This window comes from Branchiostoma lanceolatum, chromosome 11, assembly GCF_035083965.1.
Source record: "Branchiostoma lanceolatum isolate klBraLanc5 chromosome 11, klBraLanc5.hap2, whole genome shotgun sequence".
Lineage (NCBI taxonomy): Eukaryota > Metazoa > Chordata > Leptocardii > Amphioxiformes > Branchiostomatidae > Branchiostoma > Branchiostoma lanceolatum.
The window spans coordinates 5,141,537-5,166,168 of NC_089732.1; the positions used below are offsets into that span (position 1 = coordinate 5,141,537).

The 24,632-nt window shown below is 42.9% G+C and overlaps 2 protein-coding genes across 2 annotated transcripts; one reads left to right on the forward strand and one right to left on the reverse strand.

Annotated features, from left to right (window-relative positions):
- Nucleotides 1–461: 461 nt before the first annotated feature.
- LOC136445150 (MAM and LDL-receptor class A domain-containing protein 1-like) lies at nt 462–2,587 on the reverse strand. Its single transcript, XM_066443018.1, has 4 exons — nt 2,512–2,587; nt 1,800–2,072; nt 1,173–1,319; nt 462–634 (listed from the first exon to the last, which is right to left on the reverse strand). Exons 1-4 carry the CDS (start codon nt 2,564–2,566, stop codon nt 462–464), a joined length of 648 nt encoding a protein of 215 aa, XP_066299115.1. The 5' UTR covers nt 2,567–2,587.
- A 5,045-nt stretch (nt 2,588–7,632) lies between these two features.
- On the forward strand, nt 7,633–23,490 carry LOC136444679 (excitatory amino acid transporter 1-like). Its single transcript, XM_066442366.1, has 10 exons — nt 7,633–8,166; nt 13,255–13,410; nt 15,077–15,119; nt 16,780–16,920; nt 19,008–19,165; nt 19,504–19,631; nt 19,940–20,048; nt 20,488–20,682; nt 21,029–21,163; nt 21,653–23,490. The coding sequence occupies exons 1-10, from the start codon at nt 7,829–7,831 to the stop codon at nt 21,876–21,878; spliced, it is 1,629 nt and encodes a 542-aa protein (XP_066298463.1). The 5' UTR covers nt 7,633–7,828; the 3' UTR covers nt 21,879–23,490.
- The last annotated feature ends 1,142 nt before the right edge of the window (nt 23,491–24,632 follow it).

A 24,632-nucleotide genomic window follows, 5' to 3' on the forward strand; every position in this document is an offset into this window, starting at 1 on the left:
GGTGGTTGGAATGCTCACAGCGACGCTGAACCACTGGTTACCTTGGTTACGAGATCTGGTCCAGATGTTGGTTGTCGTTTCTCCGGCTTTCACAGATGCCTTCAACGTGCCTACATGACCTTAACATAACATAACATAACATAACAGCAGTTCTTCAGGTGACAGCCTTGCTAAATACGAACACATCAAAAAGACATTGATGGCGACCAATTTGCATACTACTTTTTACCAATCATGTTTCAAGCAGTCATCTGTATTTCTCACAACGTTGACCGAAGATTCATGGCAGGTTAATGGAAAATATACTATTTTCAATTGAAAGTAATTCAGCTCGTTAATCATAGTTCATTCAAGTTCATCTGTTTGTCATTCCATTGAAAATGTGAAAAACAAACAATGAAGACCATAAGAGCTTTATCAATACAAACCATTCAAGAAAAATGATTGAAAATGCAATACAATTAAAGGCGTTTACAGTAATGCTGAAGCTCACCTCTTACTATCTGACCTCCATACATGTGTGTCCAGAACAGCAGACACTGACCGTCAGGATACGCGCGGTAGGACGGAGATGTCAGACGGGCGACGTCTCCATCTTGTCGTGGTAACGTTGTTTCAATGTACATGTAGTACCCTGGAGTGGATAAACATGATCAGAATTTGGACAGGCCATTCATTTGATTCTAAAATGTTGAACACTGCTATTATGCTCTGGGGGATATCTGAACGTATACAATAGATGGGGTAGTTAGGTACGAACATAAAATGACAGCAGCAAAGTTTTTCATATATCCATATTGTTGTTTATCTAGACTAACATATTAGTAAGTACTGATGCTACAGATCACACTAATCTACCTTCATGATTCTTCGAATATTCATTGATTATCTAACCAAAATCACCTCACAGTTCATGCAGTTGCAACCAAAATTTATTTTGAATTACGGCTAAGTTTGAAATACGCGCTACTTTCTGCTGCCTTGTCTCTCGAATCCGGCTTCTTCTAGAATTTGAAATTACCACGCATCTATTTCATTCCTCAGATTTCGAAATGGGCGCTTAATCTCGATGTAGTGACGTAGAACAGCTAACATTTCGGTATATAAATGCGATGAAGCCAACAAGCTGATCAGTTCTCCTCATTAGATGATTGTGGTGTACCCGTACAAACCTGAGCTGTTGCCAGAGGTGTGGTCGACTGTTGGACCGGTTCTGCCCGTAGGAGTACCACCAGAGTCACGTGTCCAGTCAAAGTCGTCTGCCGTGTCCTGTGTGTACTGACACAGGTCTGTCTCAAAATCACAGGGACCGTATGGAGCTGTGGGAAACAAAGTGAAGCACAGGGGACTGCATATGACTGACTTACTGGAAAAAGAAAACACCATAAGATACACAGGAGCACACTGCATGATGCAAAGTTGATGTATAAATGATATTGCATTGTTAAAGATATTGATGATTTCTCTAACGGTCGGCAATTGTTTATGGAAGAGAGCTCTTTTGAGGATACAATTATATTGTTTTCATATATCATCACATAAATACACAAACACAGTTTACATACGGTGCGGCCGTTTGTCCTCAGTATACGTAGTGGCTTCGTTTGAAACATATAGTAAGGTTAAAAGAAGAGCATGGACAAGCCGTAATAATAACGAAGGAGTTAAAAAGGCTTTAGAAGTTTTGTATACTGTATATCGCATTACATAGAACTCCTTAAGCACATTTTATAGAACTCTTACTCCTAGCACATTACATAGAGCACCATACAAGCACCCTGACTGGAGAGAGAAAGTACCGTTTCGTCTGTGGTAGTAGTCAAATCGCGACGGCGGGCTACTTTCAACTAACTCGGCTCCAGGTGTGTCCTTTGTTGATGTGCTAAGGATACAACGTCCGTGTGAGTTGTCATATTCAAACGACAGACACGATCCAGACGGAACAGCAGAAGTTCCCACTAAACACCGTCTGGCGCACTCCTCCTCGTTAATGTCTGCGATCAGTTCATCGTTGTGGCCGCTTATACCTTTTGCATCGTAAAAGTCAAACCAGGACAGCGACGTGTTTGCTTCTGGAGAACAGATTTTGAACAAATACTATATAGTTTTCCAGTACAAATCAATGAAATTACAACATCAACAACACAAAGTATGTTAGCACTTGATGAGATTGCTTCTCCCACCCTGCCTCTATAAATGTTGTCAGACTTGCTAATGAAATTACAACAAAGAAAAACAAATATGATGACAAGATGGTGATCACCTATGATAAAGTAACGTTGATGAAAGGGCTACGTTGTTTGTATTTCGGGAATGCACATAATTAACTTCGCGTTTGTGTATTCCCACAATTTGGCAAATATATCCCGCAAAAATATCACATTTTAAGGTATCCGGTAACGTTACCTGGTTATATACAGTATAAGAGTTGCTTCCATCTTTTGTCATATGTACTTCTACTGGGATCCAGGTACACAATATACACACCAATTATATGTTGCATGGACTTACCAGCAAAACTGCCAAACAGACAAACCAAGAGCCAAACAACCACGTCCATAGCCATAGTCTACTTCCTCCTGATCACATCATACATTGAACAATATTCATACGCGAGGCAAAGTAACACCCCGACCTAGACGAAATCAGAAGGCTTGAGCGTGTTTAGTGAGGAAGTGATGCTGTAATTTTACAGATCAAGTCTTCTTGCCTATTTTTCTTCCGTCGCTCTGCATTTTTTATTATAATCTGCAGCACGTTTTCTTTCCTTCTGCTTCGAAACGTTTTCGATATTTTCGCTTTTTTTAGACATTTCATCCTGTCTTGATTTTTTTTATTTTCAAATTTTTCGAAGCGTCAATTTTTACAGACTTCATATCTACTTATCCCATTTTCCTGATTGTTAGGTTGAAATAACATGACATGGTGCACAAGGTAACCGTATTTCCCTTGGTAAAATATCAATACGCCTGTCGCCTGAACCGACAGGTTTAAGCGTTCTGAGGAGGTTACTACGTCTGCCCTGAGGCTTGATAGACACAAAGAACGTGGTAATCTGCTGGCATGTAGACTGTCACATTCACCGTCACACTCCTCTGATTGTACCAGCATCTTAGTGTTTAGTCATCTGCACATCTACCAATAAGAAGACTGAAAACGAACACTTTCGAACTACGTGCATGCAACTTGTAGTACTCTTCAAAGCATCCATTACCGCCGCCATATTAACCCTTCCGACGAGTGTTTGTGACCTTACAGATGTGTGCAGCACATTTTACGATGGGACTGGTTGGACAAGGTACAACATCAATCACAATCTACTGCGGGGATTCGTTGGGTGACGGGGAGGGGGGCAAGTTAATGACATAAACTTCTCCTTAAGCTCCAATCAAAGTGGTGATACTAATGGCTTTTCAACATTTTATCGGTAGTTCGTTTCATGTTCCCTGTTACACAACAATAGCCACAAAGGATCACCTAGGAATTTTAACGGTTTCCAGATAGACAGCAGTTCAAATAGAACGTTTGAAGTTCAAGACACTTCCGCTAGAAGGCATAAAAGAGCTGCAGTGGGCGATGGGCCTTTACAAACGTGCACTTCTCGACGAAAGAGCTTCAGTTACTTGGACTGTGTAAGTTTGGTTAGAAATTAGCACGCCTTTCTTGCACCTGGTAAAATGCGGATAGACCGCAATTTTATTGTAGGAATGTCTCATCAAAATGATGGTTGAAGATCTATATCTCGTAGGTTTAAGATACTTATTTGCAAAATTGTACTTAGGCCACAGCAACTAATTCATATCGATGACATCAGCGCGCTCATTAATTTTCGCCTGATTTCGAAATAAAAACAAGAAATTTCATTTGCCCTCCGACGGTGGTCAACATGCCAAAAATTGGCAAATATGTCGTAAACGTTGACAGTCTAAGGTGTTTCCTTGCATATGAATACCCAGTGTAGTTCCTGCCCATGATGGTATGATAACAAGCTGTTTTCTGGAGTCCAGTCGTCTTAGCTTTAGTCCGCTACCCAAGCTCCGCTCCCCGCCAAGAACTCCAGGCAACTTCTCTTCTACTATATGTACTTATTTTTTTACTCTACTCTACTCTACTCTACTCTACTCTACTCTACTCTACTCTACTCTACTCTACTCTACTCTACTCTACTCTACTCTACTCTACTCTACTCTATTCTACTCTACTCTACTCTACTCTACTCTACTCTACTCTACTCTACTCTACTCTACTCTACTCTACTCACCTGTTGTATCACAAACCCATTAAGAATACACACTGGTAGATGATTAATTTTTACATCCAGAGTTTGAATTTGAGGGCGAAATGAGGTTCTGAATGTTTAAATGACGTCGCGTGGGCCGTAAAACCGACATCCGCACCTGTCGCGCCCGCTGACGTCACCATGCCTTTTTGACCCATGCGTACCATCAGCCACCTTGCGATCTAGAACGGTACTGCACGTTGCTACTGGTATTGGAACAACCAACACCTTGAGATGGCTAAATGAAACAACAAATTTGGTACAATTAACGAGAAAGGAGGCTTCAAGCAGTATAGAGAATGGACGACCTTTGTTTTTCTACAAGCGACATGTAATGTGCTGCTGCAAATGCTCGATGCTTAGGTATCTTTCTTATATGTTTTCTTTGTCAGCTTCTTTTTAATTTCCGTTGCAACTTTTTCCCCACAGCTCAACTTACCTGCCGTGCCTTTTAGCCGGCATTCTTATTGATACTTCAGACCACAGAACTCTAATCGTTACACCCACTTACCTTTCCTCGACGAACGGTAAACACACTTTCTACTTTATGGCTGGTAGCCCTCTGAAGGAAGCCCGCCCCTCAAGACACACACAGCTGCAGTTTATAGGTATTAAGTAGTTCGACAATCTGACCGTGTAGTGACTGATCGGGTGCATTTTGTGACAGTTTCACAACGGGACAATAAACAAGTAGATATTGCACGGAAGCGGATAGTACACAGAGCGTACGCAAACTTTAACATGCATGCATGATTATGCATGATCGGTCATCTTTTTATCCTCTACCAGGCCCCGCGGATCGCTGGGAAAATAGTAGAAATTGGCCAAATACTATAGAGTGAATTGTACGAAGGGAGTCGGCTACAGAGAGACGGTCTAATATGCAATCTTAGTAACGGAGCCTTCAAATGAAACCCTGGCAAATATTTTCCCTATAGCCGGCGTAGTTAGTCTGGTAGAGACTAGGTCCGATTTTGGCAAGAACAACATTTTGGAAGTTGGGGGTGTTAGATTTTTCTCTACTTTTGCATATTACCAACTTTTCATTTCAATGCATGACCCTCCCCCCATCTCCAAGGACATATTCGAATGGAAGATCACACCATTTTCTTGTTATATACCCCACTATTCTAACCACTATTTTACACTCGACTACTTTTATTATAACTATAATATATGTACGTGGAAGGAACAGTGCGGTCTGAAAGATCTTCTTTCACATGACGTTGTCAGAGATCGTACTCTTTGACACACTTTGTTGAGAGAGAGAAAATTAGACAGATTTCGAAAAAAGATCTTTTGAACCACCCTGTTCCTTTCACGTACTAGTCTAGGGGTCGTGTGTAAGAAATACAATGTACAGTATATGTTTGTCTTCTTCTGTCCGCCTGTTACTAATTGGTACAATTATAGCACGATTGGACCTGTGTGGTAACTGTCCTGTTTTCGTCTGGAAATGACAGAGTAATGACGTCATATGTCAAGTTCTCGTTAATCCAAATTCCAAGTATTCGTTTCCTTGTTTTTATCTATTTGCATATCTGGGAATACACAGTCTATTATTACCATTCCTTTAGAATTTTCGGGCATCGTGAGCTTATCTTTCTCTCCGGGCGGTTAGACAAACGTACCCGTAAACACTTCCAGAAGTTGAACGTAGACAGAAAACAGATGTTGGGACCTGGAATGTTTGACAGGGGAGAGACCCTGCCGATAGCCTGGAAACCAGTCTCCATGGGCAGTCTTAGGGGTGTTTTACCGGTGAGTTTTACTACTGTAAATCACTTTGATATAGCGGCTGGAAATATAACGGTTGAGGGAAAATGGAGTAGGTCACGGCACTTAATTCTAACGGTGGGAACAAATATTACTGTCTCAAATATTAGTGATGAAATATTTGCGATGATGAAATTTTAGCTGTTGACTAGTGACCGTTAAATCAGCTAGAATTAAGAATTACAGTATGTAGCATGACTTAGTATATTTGTATTTTGTATTTGCATTCATTGAGAATGAAACAATTCAGTACACTGGGTCAGCCAAGGCAGCTCTCGCTGGTAACGGCTGACCCCACAAAAGTACAGACGAACGTTCAACGTAAACCGTGACCTACAATAAATTGAATGAAAAGTCATTACAATACTGAAAATGCATACATGTTCGCGGTGGTTTTATGTTCGCGGTTTTCGCTGGGAACTTTCAGCACGAACTTAAATCCACCGCGAAACTTTTTGCCCACCTATGACTGTAGCACGCCATTTTCTGCCTACCGCGAAATACGTAAAAGTCACGCGAACTTAATGCATTTACAATATACATTTGAATACAATACATAGGCCTTTTTCTGACAGTCTATCTTTCGAGCCGGCCTTTCTGATTACTGTTGTCCCGAAGTAATTGAAACAACCACTGTATAAATTCATCGGCGTGCGCTAATGGGCCTGGGCGGGCGGGCAACACCCCCAGCACCGTAGAGATACCGGGAGCTCCCGGTGGTATGGTTTACCAGGCTAACATGACGTCTAATTGGCAAATTGGGTCAAGGGTCGCTCAGGATAACTTTAGGAGGGCTTTAAAGGAGTAAAACGTAGATTACTGTGTCGTCTAACTGGCGGCTGTAGCCTTCTGAGAACGGAAACATAGCGAAGTGTGCCCTTAACCTTTGATAGAGAACATTCTATTTATTAATAGCCTCAATGCCAGACTGTTTCAAGGGCCAGCACAGGCCAACTCCTCAACATGTCCCAAAGGAAATTTCTAAACCGCAGCCCCTCCTGAATTGTGCTTCTCATGATAACTCGGGAGGGGATGTGGCAAAATATCATTGGGGGCATGTGGGCCCTAGGACCGAGGAGCCTGGCCTGTGTAGGCCCTGGGAACAGTCTGGCTACGAGACGAATACAGTGTACGTGTGTCGCCGGACGCGTGTCTGACAGCTAATAGGTCAACATGCGTTCGGCTCTAAATATCATCATGTATTTTTCTCCGAGTTGCAGCTGTTCAGCTAGGGCTATTCCATTTATATAAATGTGGGGATTGGCTGTCAAGTGTTAAATCCATTAAAAGGCTGTCTGTGTTGACATTTTCCACTGCCATGCGCAGTTGCTTGAGTGAAATCTCGTATGCTTTATTCAGTCCTAAATGAATAAAGTTTCCATGAAGTTTACGACTCAAGTAGAGCTGGAAGTGTGTGTGTGTATAGAGGAGGTAAACATGAGTTCGGAAATACCCAAACACCGTTATCCGGACGGTAGTCGACCCGGATATTACACACACACCAGAACACACACACCGAACCCGCTTAAGTATACGTATACATCGTCCTTGTTTGCCTTAGTACGTAACAGCCATTCATACCAGGTAGTCAGGTAGTTGGCAGGCAAACTGGACAAGTTTGAGATAAGAAGGCCACGTGACTCTTTCCCCACCCACTAGGCCGGCTAGGACCGGCTGTTGACTTTATCCACAACACTGGGAAGCCTTGGCACCGCCTGACACGTTTCTTCCCGCGTCCAGTTTTTTGGAAGTTTCTACGCTTGTTTTTGAACCATGGATGCCGAAATGAAAGGTCGAACATCGTCTTACCCTGAGAGCGACCCTCCCAGCTACCACTCGGCGGCGAGCACCGAGACCTTCGGCCGCAAGGCGCTGAGGTTCTGCCGGACGAACGCGCTCCTACTCCTGACGATCCTCGCCGTCTGCCTCGGCGTGCTTATCGGCTTCACCTGTGCGCCTCACATCAGCGACAATGACGTCAAGTACATCTCCTTCCCCGGTACCCTCCTGATGAGGATGCTGAAGATGCTGATCCTGCCGCTGATCGTGTCATCTCTGATTTCTGGCGTCTCTTCACTCGACTCCAAAACAAGCGGCAAGCTTGGCGGGAGGTGAGCACTTTCTTTTGTAATTTCCTTGTTTACCTTTAGTTGTTGTACAATGCCATTTTTGTATGTGTACATATATTTACGATTGTACCAAAATAAGTGCATGGTCACTTTAATATATATGTCGCACGATCGCCGCACGACCGCAAGCTGAGGGCATTCGTGAGATTGTCGTGTATCAGTCGTGCAAAAATATTCAGCTGTCTTGTTACCCAAAGATCTGTCTTGGATCTTTGTCGGCGGTTTGTTGTCACAGCCTGCTTGAAAATCCGATGACATAAAGACCGCACAACGACCGATGACAGTAATGTGAATGTGACCGCATCACAAGATATATACAATTTGTAGTTATGATAGATTCTAGACTAGTCGACATACGTTAATCTCCAATCAGATCTACACGGTGCCAAAAATCGTATATGCTAGCCAGAGAAGCTCCAGTCCGCACCGTAGGACTGTAGCTTCTCTGGCTAGCATGTACGATTTTTGGCACCGTGTAGATCTGCTTGAAGATTAGACAAACGTGGCGTTCCTGGATCTAGCCTTGTCACACACCCTGCTCAATCCCCCTGTTGAGAGCGACCCTGTGCCCTCTTGAGTCGCTTAGAGACTTCGCTGTGTACCGAGACAATTTACGATGACCTGGCGATGGTAAGAGGTTCGCTAAGGGGGTGTACATACACGGACAGGCTTGGTAAAACATGAGGATTTCTTACTCAGTCAATAACAAATCCAATAGAACAACAACAAGAACGTTACGTCGATGAAGGTTAGACATCCAGTCATGATCCAGATACATAATGTACAAAATAGATCAAACCACTAGACAAGGTCAGAATTTTCAGATTCGCTACATCTTTGATCACACACTGTTGAAGGTCAGGCAGGGGAGGCTGTCTGAAACGTCTGACTCAGTTAGAGACCTTATCCAATTGTTATATTCATTTTGTATAGTGGAAAACAGTGTTATTATATAATATAGTGGCGTTGGTATCCAAAAATCCAGCGCCGGTCATATCTAGATATCAAGAGTACAGAACATTTTCTACAGCCATATGTTGGGGAGGGGATATTTTGGTTGGTTCGTGTTTCCACAAAGCGGAGAGGAGACTCGGGAGCTATAGGTTTGGATTCCAGGCTAAGTACTAGTACCTACGGTTCAAATTTGGGTTCAAAATTAGGTTCCTTTTCAGGCCCTCCCCGAACCCTCAGTGATGGACTAATCCTAACCAGACGACCCACGCGAAACTTTGACACTGACATTGACACATTCATTCTGACACGTAGACAAGGGCACTGTGACCTCTGTCAGCATCAATTTACGTGCCTTACGCTATGGCCTACACTTCACACCGGCTTGTGTGAGTGGGGAGGGTTTTTAGCCACGTCCACATGACTCAAATTCAAAACAAAACACAGTATCACAGAATTAAAGTTTGAATCTTTCCCAAACCTTTCAGTTTATGACAGGCGGGGCCCATCTCTGTCTCATCATCTATAGGATAGTCCTTGGGTCACACAGGTGTACATGCACTACAGCAGGGGGCTGTTAGCCTGGAATCCAAACCTATTATAGCTCCCGAGTCTCCTCTCCGCAAAGAGACGAGAGAGGAGACTCGCGGAAGCTATAAGTTTGGATTCCATGTGACCCGGCAAGGGTTTTGAACACACGACCCCACGAGTACAAGTCGAACAACAAGCTTCCCAGTATAATTAACTCGTTTGGGTTTTTCTTCCAAACCCTCCCAGGAATGGCCGCACATTTGCTTCCAATTTAGGCCATCAGCAGCCGCTTCTTTGACTTATGACCACCCGCTGAACCGATGTACAGAACCAGATGCCTTCACGTCCTTCACTTGATACACCTCGCCATCCTCTTCCGCCAATTTTTGTTTAGACTATTAGTAGAATGACCCGGTCAAGCTATACACGGTCCCAAAACATTCTATATAGAGTCTATACACGGCTTAGTACTTACGGTTGTCCATTCACGAACAACTTGTGTGGACTCATCATATAAATGTGTTGCCAACATCGGACAACATTGTACCATAAAAGATCATAAAAGATGCTTCAACTCGTTAGAGTATGATTATGTATGTAACGTTATGTTGCAACACAGTGTCGTTCTTTCCCCCCATTTGGTAGAACGATTATGAGCCTACCCTGCATGTGCCGCTAAACGCTAACGTAGCGTTTCATCCAGATGTGAGGATGTCACGCCTCGATTATCCATAATCATAACGGCATAATCTACAAAACAGATTTGAAACATTTCAATCAATGTGTGCCATCTAAAATGTGTATCATTTGCATAGTACTGTCTACAGCGATGCATCGCCCCCATTGAAGCCAGGAAACATTTAGAGAAGCGAAGAGAGGGAAAGAGAGAGATACTGTTCGCAGTGGGAGTGACGGTAGCCCCTGTGTACGCACACGTAGGGCGGAGGTATGTCCCTCATGGACAGCTCGACAACAGTGGAAGACAGATGGGTTTACACATCTGTGGGTGGGGTATCATATTCATTTGGGATCGAATGGACTAAAAAGATTTATACCGCTCAGCGCCTAGGGAGGCATCCCCTTCACAAGGACAATCTCGTAGCCTGGATGCCAGACTGTTTCCAGGGTCTATACAGGCCAGCTTCTCGGCTCCAGGGCCAACATGCCCCTAGGAAATTCTTCAACAGATCCCCCTGAGTTAGATCCCTGCCCAGCACGATAGATGTAATAGAGATCGGGGTTCTGGCATGCAGGCTAACAATCGCCTTGTCATGCTTTTATCAAAATTGTTATTTATGCAAAATTATTGAAATGTTCACGGTGGTTTAATGTTCGCGGTAACCTCTTCACCGCGAACTTTAAACCACCGCGAAAATACTAGTTCTGTGTTCTATCCGCCTACCCGTTTGTTTTAACCGGGAACTTAAAACAAAAACACCGCGACCACTCCGTTTTCTCCCTAACTCAAATCCATTTACAGAATCCTCGTGATTTAGTATGAGAGTTTTTTAGGCTATGGAAGATGAATTGTCCAACGTTTTGCTATAAACACAGAGAATGTTGTTATTAGCTATCATTACACACTAAACAAAGACCCGAGTACAACTTGTGTAAAAAGCAAATAACCATAACGGGAAATTGTCAGGCCATACGGTACTACAGTTTGCTTTGCTTGTGTCGTCTGTTGCTTTTGTTGCATTTGATGAGTCATTCAATAGTGGTGTTTGACTCAGGTACCCGCCATTAAAGACCCACCCCTATAAATAAATACAAGTCAAATCATTATTGATCTAACGTTAGATATATCATACTAGTTTTAATGCAGTAATTCTTACCTCAGTATTGATGTTTACGTATACAATATTACATATCTACTTGTCGGAAACTTTACGTCTATCGTTTGTCAGTAGTTTCCCCACCATTTTTCAGCAAGTTGTAGTGTGTCTCGGGCTATCAGAAAATTTAGTTACCGTCTTACGCTTAGCTTAGAGATTTTAGTGCATAGATACACATATCTCCAAGCAGATGTTTGGGTAGACATTCATAGTGTTTTCTGACCGGTCGGGCTTCTTTGAGGACTCTTCTTTGATCTTCTTTGACGGCAGGTTTGGCTAGCGGTCGTCAGAGAAGCCCGAACTACCAGACAACGTCACGATTTTCTACCGTAACATCTGCTTGGAGATTCCATTCTCTGCCTATCTTATCCTGTCTCATTCTTTAAGAAAAATTTACCCTCTTCGCTGTTTCAATCAGTGACAAAAGTGGCATGCCCTTAGATTGATGAGTTGATTGATTGAGAGAGTTATCCATCGCCCCCCCCCCCCCCCATATGCCAAAACACAACCATTTTTTCTCACAGCCATCCCAGTAGCCATCCATACAGTTATTTAAAAGGAAACCCAAACTGAGTCACCCAGATGACTGATTATGTGTATCCTAATCAGAGATATCCCACATAATCTACTAAAAAGGCTGAGATCTGTTTTGTGGTAAAAGCATGGCTTAGGTAAAGCCGTGGTTTCCCTTCTTATCGTGTAAACATCTCAAAAGCTTTGGCGAAGCTGTAACTTGTTATCGCGCAGAGGCAAAACAAAATGTACCAGGAAACAAATCGGAAAGGATAGTCAATACAGAAAGAAAAGAGAGAAATAGCAAACGAGTCGGCAGATAACAAAAATAGGATTATTGATTCAGAACAACAAAAGAAAAAAAAACATTGACCCAAGTCCTTCGTATCATGGTAAAATGGTAAAGGTAGTCCCATAGCCTTTTTGAGGCCGTAGGGGCAGTGGTATGTTATCCACTGTGTCTGGGGCACGGTATTGGAAGGCGGAGCCCATCCCTCTCCTTCCACCAACTTTTACCTCCCTAACCAAAGCCACGTGCACATCATTACACCTGGGTGGAGTAAGGGAAGTCATGTTAAGTGTCATAGCTTTCCCAAGGACACAACGTCTAGCCAGGAATCTAACCCAATACCATTTTCATATCATGATGTTTTCCTTTTTCAATGTCATGTTTTTAAACAATACGACATCTGCTATTGACTAAAGATAGCCGGATTTCTAACGTTCACCTAACCGTCCTCAGGGCAGTACTGTACTACATCTGCACCACGCTGATCGCCGTGATCCTGGGCATTCTTTTTCAATGTCATGTTTTTAAACAATACGACATCTGCTATTGACTAAAGATAGGGTTTCTAACATTCACCTGTCCGTCCCTAGGGCAGTGCTGTACTACATCTGCACCACGCTGATCGCCGTGATCCTGGGCATAAAATGAAATCAAGAACTGAAGAAGAGTAGGGGTTCCCCAGTGTACTTAATTGAAAACGTGAATCGTAGCGAAGCCACATTGCACTACTACTAATTGAAACTTACTCTAACTTTATCTGAAGCATTACGCTTTGAGTTATACCTGTTCTACATATGTCCCTTTCCGTCCCTAGGGCAGTGCTGTACTACATCTGCACCACGCTGATCGCCGTGATCCTGGGCATTCATTTTCAATGTCATGTTTTTAAACAAAACAACATCTGCTATTGACTAAAGATAGGATTTCTAGCATTCACCTTTCCGTCCTCAGGGCAGTGCTGTACTACATCTGCACCACGCTGATCGCCGTGATCCTGGGCATCGTGCTGGTGGTGAGCATCCAGCCGGGGAAGGGCGCGGGGAAGGTGAACCGGACCGGGCAGGCCCCCAGCGTCTCCACGGTGGACGCCTTCCTAGATATTCTCAGGTAACGTTATCTGTTTGTGAATTTTGTCTATTTTTTCCCACTGGTTGTAATGACTTCACCAGTTAAAAGAGAAAGAACATCCCGTGAAAGTGTCTTCTTTTGAACGTTTGAAGACAGGTGTCTGCATTTGTAGTTCGTTGTTCTACTGTACTCAATGTAAGGCTAGGTCGCTAGGACGATGTTAGAAGTGAAATATCCAGGGAGTGAAACTGTGTCACCATTGCGTCATGTGAACATAGAATTTCGAAAAACTGTTGGTTTGTTTTCATCCAGGCGACCAGCGTGTATTTATTTGTACCAGAAAAAATAATGTGACATTGGTGGAGGTTGTCTTTGCGTTGTTTGTAAACGCAGGAAATGAGGTGTTAGATGATTACGCAACCGTGCTATTATGCACCTGCAAGCGTCAATAACTTGAATATTTTGTTATCCAGACTTTTCTAAGTTTTGGTGCCAAAAGTTTATATTGAGTGCCTTTGTCAAGAGTGAAAGTTTCAGCGCCGGCGTCTAGGGAAAGCCAAGTTGACAGCTCAGTGGCTCAACATCCTTTTGTATATATCAAGCTGAAAGTTGGTTTACTGATACACTCTCCTTGTTCGGCAATGTTTTCTTTTAAACTACATCTTATACAACTGACGCCATTTTCAGAATGACAAATCTGGAACTCAAAAGTCAAAGTCCACAGTAAACTTTGACATTATGAAAGCAACGCATCGTATGGTTACGCTTGGTACTAGTTTGGTGAATGGTACTTTATCAGACAATGGACAAACATTACATAACCACAACAACATGTAGCAGTCTGAAGTTGTATCTAATCTGATTACGAGTTCCAGTTTGTTTGTTTATCTCACGTCGTCCTCATTGTAAATAAACACGTGATAGTGACAAGATAGAAGTGGTACTGCTTTCGATTTCTTAAATCTCGTCAGTAGTAACAAGAGAATTACCGGTTAGCTAAGGAATGTACTTAAGCACCTGGGCAGTCTTGTGTAATCGCGTTGCCAGGAAACGTACGGAAAGACGGACGTATTGATTGGTTTAGGCTACATACCATTGTAGCCATAAAGTCTCAGTCATTTTGTCTACTTGGTCCACACGTGACTAGTAATAAGTCACTGGGTGACAACTCTGCAGAAAAAAAGAAACGTAGGAAAACTGCGAAAAATAGCGAACCAATACGGCCAAAGACACAGTTTCTGAACAAATATTTTCAATTTATGTCACCAACCTCTGTTATAACGAATATCGTGCATGTCGTGTATTCCAGTTAAGTAATATTCATATCTATAGCCCATGGTGACCCAAATTTCACTATAATGCTTTACGTCGAAATATAGCTCAGACAAGCATACCTTTTGCACTGTCTATATTAACTAATACAAGAACACACACACCACGACCAATGGACAAGCCCCCTGCTGTAGTGCTTGCACAACTGTGTGGCCCAAGGGCTATAGAGACGGAGATGGGCACCGCCCTACACACCGAAACGCGTGGGAAGGCTTTTTACCTAATATATACAATATTATACACGTTCTCAGAAAATACATTACGATGTTTTTTCTCATTCCTAGTCGACGTCATTATCTACCTAGCACTGTTATACATTTTGCTTAGTCGTGTATTTGACTTCGTGTATTTGACTATATTTTTGCTTCTACAGGAATGTATTCCCTGACAATCTGGCAGCGGCGACATTCCAACAGGTAAGGAATGTTTCCCAAAATAGCTCCTTCAAACGACGTCTTCTAATTGCATCCGCCACAGCTTGATCAATCTCAAGACTTTCCCACGGAAATTACTTTCTTACGTAGAATGATAAATCTCTGGGCTTAGTAAACAAAACATTTATGTGGAAATGTTCAAACCTATGCGAAGGGCATCTCTGTGGGGGCAGCACCCGTCTTTCGGAAGGGACTTAAAATGTTCGAGGAGGTGCCTCGAGAATGTTAAAGGAGAAGGGCTAGCAACCCCTCCCTGAGAATACATACCCTGAAACAGCAAGCCCTGGCGCTAGGCACTACAAGATGAACAACAACAACATTCAAGCCCCTGTTTGACCAAGCCCGCAATTTTATGACCAGCGTGCCCATAGCCTTGTTTACCATCTCACCAAAAGAGGTTATATTTTTTCACAATGGCTTCATTGTTGGTTTCTGATAAGGCAGCAAAAAGGTTTAACAACAATAAATCATGTTGTCAATCGTTAACTAACTTTATAGCAGACCCGGACCGTCCTCTCGTGTTTGAGACCCCTTGGCCTTTCCACTGGATGGAGACAGTTGGACAACCAAAATCGGATTTGTATGATCTATGCGTGTTTGATTGTATCATGATGTAAAAGCATTACTTGCAAATACAAACAAAAGTACTCTTCTTTTATCAATGACATCGTTTGAACTATACTACCAATGAGATTTTGGCCACTCTACGGTCACTGATGCTAAGTGTAGACGGGTAGTCTTCAAGCAGACCCAACGGTTGCAAAGGCCGTATCCAACTGGAAGAAGGAGTTTTTATTGCCTGACAACTTCTCGGGCTGACTGGAGATTCTCTGACTAGCTTGTACGATTTTGGCACCGTGTAGATCTGCTTGGAGATTTGTAGACGGGATCTCATGACTTGCTGCACCAAGGTTTTGACATCTACCGCGTCTATACACATATGATAGACATGAACAAATTTAACAACCTCTAGTCGCCACCGTGTACAAACAGTGTTTTACCGTGCACTTTCATGACCCCAAAAAGTCTACTTAACCCTTTGTACCCCCATTGATTACACCAAGTAAACTATAGTAACCCTTCCATGTTGTTTGAAGACTTGGGCGTTGTAGACAATGGGTGTTAGCTTGCACCCGACTCCGTGTTTCACGGCGTCACAATTTGCTGACAACAAACATTTAATCGGCACCAGCAAACTCATTTGTAGACTCGTACATAAAATCATCATTGCCCGGAGATATGTTTATAACTTTTGCTATTGCTGTATCACAATTAATCAAATCACTAGTACACATAATGGCATTCAGTAGCTTTAACTGTTAAAATGAGGCCTTTTGTTCTTGATCTGTATTGTATTGTAGAAAGGGGCGTTGTCGCTAACAGTTTATGACTTTTCATTTCTTTGAAATGGTGTTAAACAGTTTTGATATGAGTTGGCATTTGATGCCTCCGTTGCAGACTCCCTTGGTTGTTTTCTTGTACATGTACTTGTTTCTTATTACATTAAGAAGTCTTGATATACATCTAATAAGAAAACGGTAACTGCTCGAAAACAGCAAGGGGAGTCTACAACGTAGCTTAACTTTTGAGATATTTGTTTGTTTGTTTTAACATCTTTCTTTAACGCAAATGGTCTCTTCAGTTTCAAACAGTATTGAAAGAGGTGACACCGGAAGTCGTCAATGGCACGGCCGGAAATGACACGACGGTCAACGACACCATGCTCATGGTCAACGACACCATGCTGAACCTGACAGAACCCGCCAAGGCTTACGTCACCGAGGTAAATCATCTACCAGAATAAGAACGTTTTAATATCTTACGTACCTTATCATACACACTAAGTACAAGATGGAAGCAATATTACTCTTTGCAGGAGGCATTATTTCTGTGTGTCGGTTTGTCTGTGTGTGTGTGTGTGTGTGTGTGCTTCCACACTTATTTCCAAATGCTAGTCACGTCGAGGACACTGGCAGGAAGTTAGGTCAAAAGCCCCAGAAAGGTCCGAAAATATGTTATCAAGGGTTATGTCATTCCCTGTCTTCAATTTCCCGCTATATCGGTATGTCTGTTGCCAGTGGAAAATGTGCAGACAAAACCAGTGTGAAGTTCAGGATAATAGATAGAGCAAGAAATTAACAAATGAATATGTCAGGTATAGGATCTTCGATTTCTTGTTCTTCATTGACCTATCAAAGATAACAAAATGGCTTAAGAGCAGCCAGTGCCACAATATATGTCAACTCTTGGCCAAAGCTTTTACCTAACGGTCAATCTCTTTTGTAGTCACAACTTTTAACAGTTAAGTAAACTACACCTTTCTGGATGTCTTTTCTACTGCCAACACTTAAGACAACTTCAAACAACTCCATTGTGTCACCGTCATACTCAACGCAGTTGACTAGTGAGTTGCACATGAGTAGAAAGATGCCAGTCCTTGAGTAAAACAAGGTCATGTAATTTTGATAATCTTTCAGGGTACGGACTCACTATCTCCGTTGATATTAAACAGAAACCAAGAAGGAATTTGTAAGTTCACGACAAACCGTAGCCTGGCTAGTATCCTCGAATACGAACAGTACAAAATGGACCTCACCCCTGATACGTAAATGTTTACATTTCCGATAAAGCTGAGAGCACGATACGTGTTAATGGTCCACCTGTCAGAAATATCTGTCTAAGTGAGCTGAAAATGCTAGCATTATCAGAAATGTGACCAGGAAGTCCATTTAGCTCTGACCTAAAACCTAAAACAGAAAAAAATGGGGTGATAAGTGAAAAATCTTGTCGAGAGGGTTGAACTAATTTTTCTAAGTGGGTTGCCCCCCTCCCCCATTTCTTGGAACGCTTGGTGTCATTTCCTTGTGTGCTTACTCGTAACTTAAAAGTCTGCACGATACCCTTGACATGCCCTTGACATTGAACATACCTGGTGGCAGGCAGTCTAAGAAACCCGATCATGGCATGATCGTAACCTTCGTGGCCACCAGTCTCGTGACATTTCTATGACCTCCGAAAACGTTTGGCATTTTTGCGGCGAATTTGTTGTCGGCACGGAGAGTAGCGTACAGTGTGGCGAGATATAACACAGTTGTACAACCGTTCTTCAACACCACTTTGTAAAGTAAAGAAGGCATGGCTTATATGTCACAACGTATCGTTAGTGCTTATGTTAGAAAGCCCACATGGCCTACATTTATGTCTGTATGTTTGCATGTTGTCAATCCAAACCAATGAAACCTTAGTAAGATGCCATTTTACGAAAGAATTTCTCAGATAACTTAGATATGTTTTCGGTAGCGTGGTTTGTTTTGTGGTTGAACAGTACAACTCAGGAAACTATGGATGGATTTTTCTAAAATTTGATACTTAGGTCTTAACCTATCGAAGAAATTCTTAGACTTTAGGTCCCCTGGTGCTTTTCCTTCGCACTGCAACAGGAATTCCATGTTTTTGTATCTTTTAAAAGTTTTGGTATGAAATGCTCATCTTGTCCAATCGAACGATCCTTAATTTTAAAGTCCAAGCAAACAAAGTCTGGAAACCAGTGCCTATGAGTATGACTTACTACCATAACGTTACATGGTTGTTGCGTCAGAAACAATTTCTTCTGATGGATCATGTACAAAGGTCAATACTGTTGTAAACTGTAATAGACCTCTTGCCAATTACGGCGGCCATTTTTAATTTCCCGGGGTCATCTAGGGGTCATGCACCAAAGTGAGGCTCAGGTTGGTGTGAGCCTATAATAAGCCTCTATTGCAATATAGGTATGCCATCTTTGGTGGTACATTTTGCCACACAAAAATGAAAAAAATGCCGTAATTGGCAAGAGGTCTATTAATCATGATAACCGCCCCCCTCCCACAGGACGGCACCAAGGACGGCATGAACGTGCTCGGCCTCGTGGCCTACTCCATCGCGCTCGGGGTCATCCTCAGCACCATGGGCGAGGCCGGCCGACCGCTCGTCAACTTCTTCAACTCGCTCAACGACGCCACCATGCGGTTGGTCTGGGTAGTGATGTGGTAGGTTTCGTGAGTTTCGCTGTACTTGTTGTCTGGGGTCGAGTCGTTCTAGGTTAAGGTTTTGCGATGCGACCAAACGATAGTAAGACCCTATTCTGTTTTACCCTCTAGTCATCGGGCGCCGCCATATTGATCTGTGACGTTATTGGTCGGCCATATTGAAACCTATCAGCTGACCCATCTCGACCAACCATAGAATGCCTCAGCCCAACCAATCACATGAGATTGGAGTCACCTTATGAAAATACACGCGAAACCTTCACGTTTCAACGAATGGGTCAAAATCATGTTCTCTATTTGAGCTCCTGAATTTTTCATGTCCTATGTTTTACCTCCAGGTATTCGCCTATCGGTATCACGTTCCTGATCGCTGGGAAAATCATTGAGATGTATGACGACCTGAGTGCCTTGGCTGGAGCCCTGGGGCTGTACACCGTTACTGTGCTGGTGGGGCTTGCTATACACGGTACGTAACGTCAACACTACTGTTGTTCCTTTATTGTATACTTGTACATTTGTAATACAATGTAGTATTGAAATGTAGTATTACACCAAACTTTGCAAATGTATACTACATTTGCAAAGTTTGGTGTAATACACCAAACTTTGCAAATATAAATTATTTCCTCGTAGCTATTGCCAGTTCACCAACAACTCAAGCTGGTGTGTTACTTTGAAGGGCGGTTATACCGGCTACAAAGATACAAATACAGATACACTTAAAGTTTTTGAATTACTTTCACCTCTGAACTTGCTACCGCCTCCATGTTGCAGGTCTGTTCGTCTTGCCTATGCTGTACTTCATCTTCGTGCGGAAGAATCCATTTGTTTTCATCACTGGTCTTGTCCAGGCTCTCCTCACGGCCCTGGGAACGTCTTCAAGGTATGCTGTAATCTAAGTAAATCTTGTTCAAAGTTGAAAGAAAAGGAAGAAAGAAAGAACTAGAACTAGAAAGACCGCCATTTACTCCTGAGCAAATACAGCATATTTCACTCCCTCTCCATGCAATGATAGACGTTTTGTAATGATCTGAGCTACATTTATTTGTCTGTGTCATTCATTGCACACATGTTCCTGCAACATGACCTCAGATAACCCGAATGGAACACGTGTTCCTTGGCCAACGGCAAATGGCATTGGCCCACTCTACCTTCATGCCAAATTTCAGGTCATTTGGCTGACAAATGACTGAGTTGAATCGATTTGAAGATTTGGCAGAGGAAGAAGAAGAACATGACCAAAACAATTTACTGTACCCATACCTTCGAAAATACAGACTATGTACACTGAACTTTAAGTCATTGTCTTTTTCTCTACATAGCTCTGCAACACTGCCAGTGACATTCAAGTGTCTGGAGGACAATAACGGCATCGACCCCAGAGTGACTCGTTTCGTTCTACCGATCGGGGCGACCATCAACATGGACGGAACAGCGCTGTACGAGGCCGTGGCTGTTATCTTTATTGCTCAGGTCAACGGCACCCCCCTGGACATTGGAGGCATCATTGTTGTCAGGTAGGGACCTATTGCTGTCAGCACCAAGGGCGAGAACAGGCTTTCACGACTACAATACTGCAGCAATGAAGGCCTGGTCTTGTCCTTGGTGCTGAACGATTATTTTTTTGGCAAACGAACGTTCACATTGAAATACATTGAGAAAGAAGGATTGTAATTTTAAATACAACTTCTCTAAGAGCGATGCAACCCTTATAGATAACCTGGTAGCTTTCAAATATTGCTTTCTTTTTGCACATTCCAATTAATTGAGTGCTAATCGCTGATACCTCATCAAAAACAAAATGGTGCAACAAGCTGAGTACACGATTTTTGTAATGACCTATCTTTCTGTGACGTCACACAGCATAACTGCTACAGTGGCTGCCATTGGTGCAGCAGCCGTCCCTCAGGCGGGGCTCATCACCATGGTGATCGTACTCTCGGCAGTCGGGCTGCCAGCAGATGACGTCACTCTCATCATCGCCGTCGATTGGTTCCTGTGAGTTTTCTTTGCTGTTTCTTCCTATTGTCGTGGAGTGCAAGATGTTTTAGTTATAACCACAGAAAGATCTATCAGCTGGGGGTCCACAGAGACACCAGCCGGACATCTGTAACTGACTGATATCAATAAAGGAAAGGGACCCAGGTGTCCCCACATCACTTCTCACCAGGCAAGCCTTGAGTACAGACCCCATTCCTTGCTCTCCCTAGCTAGTGCCTTTCATACTCTAATACTATGATACCAGACAACGGGTACAAATGTAGTACTAACTTCAATACGACAGTAGATGTTTGATGTCAACATGGCAAACACATTCTGTTGCATCCTTCATTGTTAGAGTTGAATTTTGAATGCTTGCAACAGAGTCATAATCGCTTTTCAACATTATATGCATTCACTACTTGAAAGATGCATCAACAATGTAATCAGCAATCTCCTCGTGTCTTGCGGTTTGCCTGATTGGTTTTGTGACTTTTTTCTTTTCAGGGACCGGTTCAGAACAATGATCAACGTTCTCGGCGACTCCATAGGGGCGGGGATAGTGGCCCACTCGGTCCGGAACGAGCTCCCGGAGATAGAGGGAGAAGACGTGGAGATGGGGACCGCGACCCAGCCTGCCGACAGGAAGAACAGGCGATCCACCGCCTCAGACGGCCACGAGAACCAGGCTTTGGAGACTGTGGACGATAGATCCTTCGAAACAGCCATGTAAAAAGTCAGCACGTGGTGGCTGTGTAGCCTCTATCCCAGGCTTCTTGGCAGGGCTTTGTGGGGGCTCATTGTGCGCTGTTTGCTGGTTGTATATCAGTCCTGAATTGTGCCCGATCTCTGACAGTTACCCAGCCTTTACTTTAGTGAACCAGGTACAATCACAACTTATATACGATATCAGTACAAAATGAGTCCAACAGAAAAGGCAAGATTCTCCTCAAAAGCCTAATTTGGAGGCTAGCTAAATGTAGAGGTTTTTTTTAGCCATCGCAAATCTCAAAGCAGATGTGGGAGGGAAAGTCGCCGGGTCTTTTGTCATTTAATTCCTTGTAATTTCCTACATGTCTTTCTTGAAGGAAGAGAATTAACTGGAAGAGACTGAAAAGAGACGATTTCTTTTCTCACATCTGCTTGAAAATTGGGATTCGATACGTCCCATGTCATGGGTCTGACATAGCAAATATTCTTGGTCAAAATTGTCTCATAAAAAAAAAAAACAAGCTTAAGACTGATGAAAAATCCAGCAATGGACAAAAATGCAGGCTCTGCTCCTGAGATGTCGCCAAAAATCTAGATACATTACCATATGATTTTTGTACCAAAGAAATTGTGTGCCTTATCAACTCTTCTTTTGTGTGCAAGAAAGGTATTACTGGCTGTTTGACTTGAGTTGGGGGGGGGGGGGGTATCTTAAGATTGTGTACAATGAAGTTCAATGTAACATAGGGTGGAATACTTGTAACGTTACAGTTGAGATACAGGGGTTGTTGTACAGTTGAATTCGAACGTGGGATAATATAATAATGGGAAGGAGCTGAAAAAAAATGTGTTGCAGTGTACACCTAATTTTGACCAGTTTCAACGAGAAAGTCCTAGTAAAAAAAACCACCATAACGTAAACCACCATAATGTAAACTACCTTTCGCAGTGTTTCCAAAGATCCCAGCAAAGTCTTCCATTGTTTAACGTCATATTTTCATCGATGTATACATCTGAAATGTAAACCAAGTGACAATGGCTATAACGTTACATGTATGACAAATGTGTGACGTTCTTACATGCATGGAGATCCAACGAAACAGAGACGACTGCTTATACATAGAAGACAGGAAAGAGTTTTTGTTTCACAGACTGCTAGCATAGTGCACTGTCACATGCGCTCAGTTTTTGCCCGGGAAAGCTAACTAGGCCTTGGGTTTTTTTCCGCACTGCCGTCTTCACCATAGCCTAGGTGCCATCCTATTTCTACCGGGGCTCCTACATTTGCTACCCTAAAACAAATAGGGTAGCGAATGAAGGAGCCCCGGTAGAAATAGGATGGCACCCAGGCTATCTTCACCACTGCCGTCCAACTAGAAAATATAAAAGAAACAGAATTGTAAATATGTATAGATATCTGAAAGATTAACCAGTCGTGATGTTGAGTCTGCTATATAAGCTATATCTTGAAGCCAAGTTCTTATTAAGAAATCATTAGTGATCTAACGTTAGATATATCATACTAGTTTTAATGCAGTTATTCTTACCTCAGTATTGATGTGTACGTATACAATATTACATATCTACTATTGTAAATGCCATTTAACTGATAATAAAAAATAATAACTTCTCAACTCCTCTCATTTATTGTTATTGGCTCTAAAAGAATTCATATGATATGGGGGAAGAACAAATAACACACACCCTAGTTTGTTTCCGTGATGTAGACGGTACGGTTTTTTGTTAGTTCCGAAGTTTTTAGTCATTTCCTTGTCAGCTGACTCAACATATACACGTACTAGTAGTACCGATGCAATGGCCAAGTGAATAGAGTGCTAGCATCGCATATATGTTAGACGAACACTCCACTCACTAGGTGCACGTGCTTATGGGGAAGAGTATGGCAGTTGAACACACGCCACTATCAGTGGACTAGCCCCTGATGTAGTGCTTTTGCAACGGTGTGGCCCAAGGGCTGTAGAAACGTAGATAGGCACCGCCGTATACACGGAAATGTGTTGGAAGCACGCCAGGATTAGCTCAACATAAAGTGTTTTATTTGTCGTGTAAAACTGTTAAAACGTGCGGCTCCGCGTTATCGTGGTCCGGACGAATGTTGACCGAGTTACGTAGAAAAGGTTCCAGAGGGGCGAGGTTTGTTTGAGTAAGTGAAGTGGCGTCTGCAGATAGTTCCGTTGTGGGGGCTCGTTCAAGATACTATGACGGGATGCCTAGATCGCGTAGATAATCTCCAAGCAGATCTCCACGGTGCTAAAATCGAACAAGCTAGCCAGAGAAGCTCCAGTCAGCCAGGGAAGTTGTGAGGCACCGGTTGATAAAAACTCCTTCTGCCAGTTGGATACGGTCTTTGCAACCGTTGGGTCTGCTTGGAGACTACGCGTAGCAAGCGTGTTCATACGGGTCGGCCAGGTCAAGTCAAGTAGGCACACGGCACTGTATGCACTTTGTAATGTCAACGTTACGATAAGAAACAGACCACACAAGGAAGCATGCTTATGTCGCCATATTTTTTACTGCACACTCACCCTCTGAACGACTGTTCTTTCCGTACCGGTGTCACAGGGATTTCGCACCCCCCTGATTTTGAACCCCCCGGTGCGAAATCACTAGGGATCTCGCACCCCCCGTGCGAAATCCCTAGCGATCTTGCACCCCCCAGCTAGGGATCTCGCACCCCCTCCTCGAACCCCCCTAGGGATTTTGAACCCCCCCAAATATTTCGAAAGGTGCTCTGTCTGTGCAGCAATTATATTCA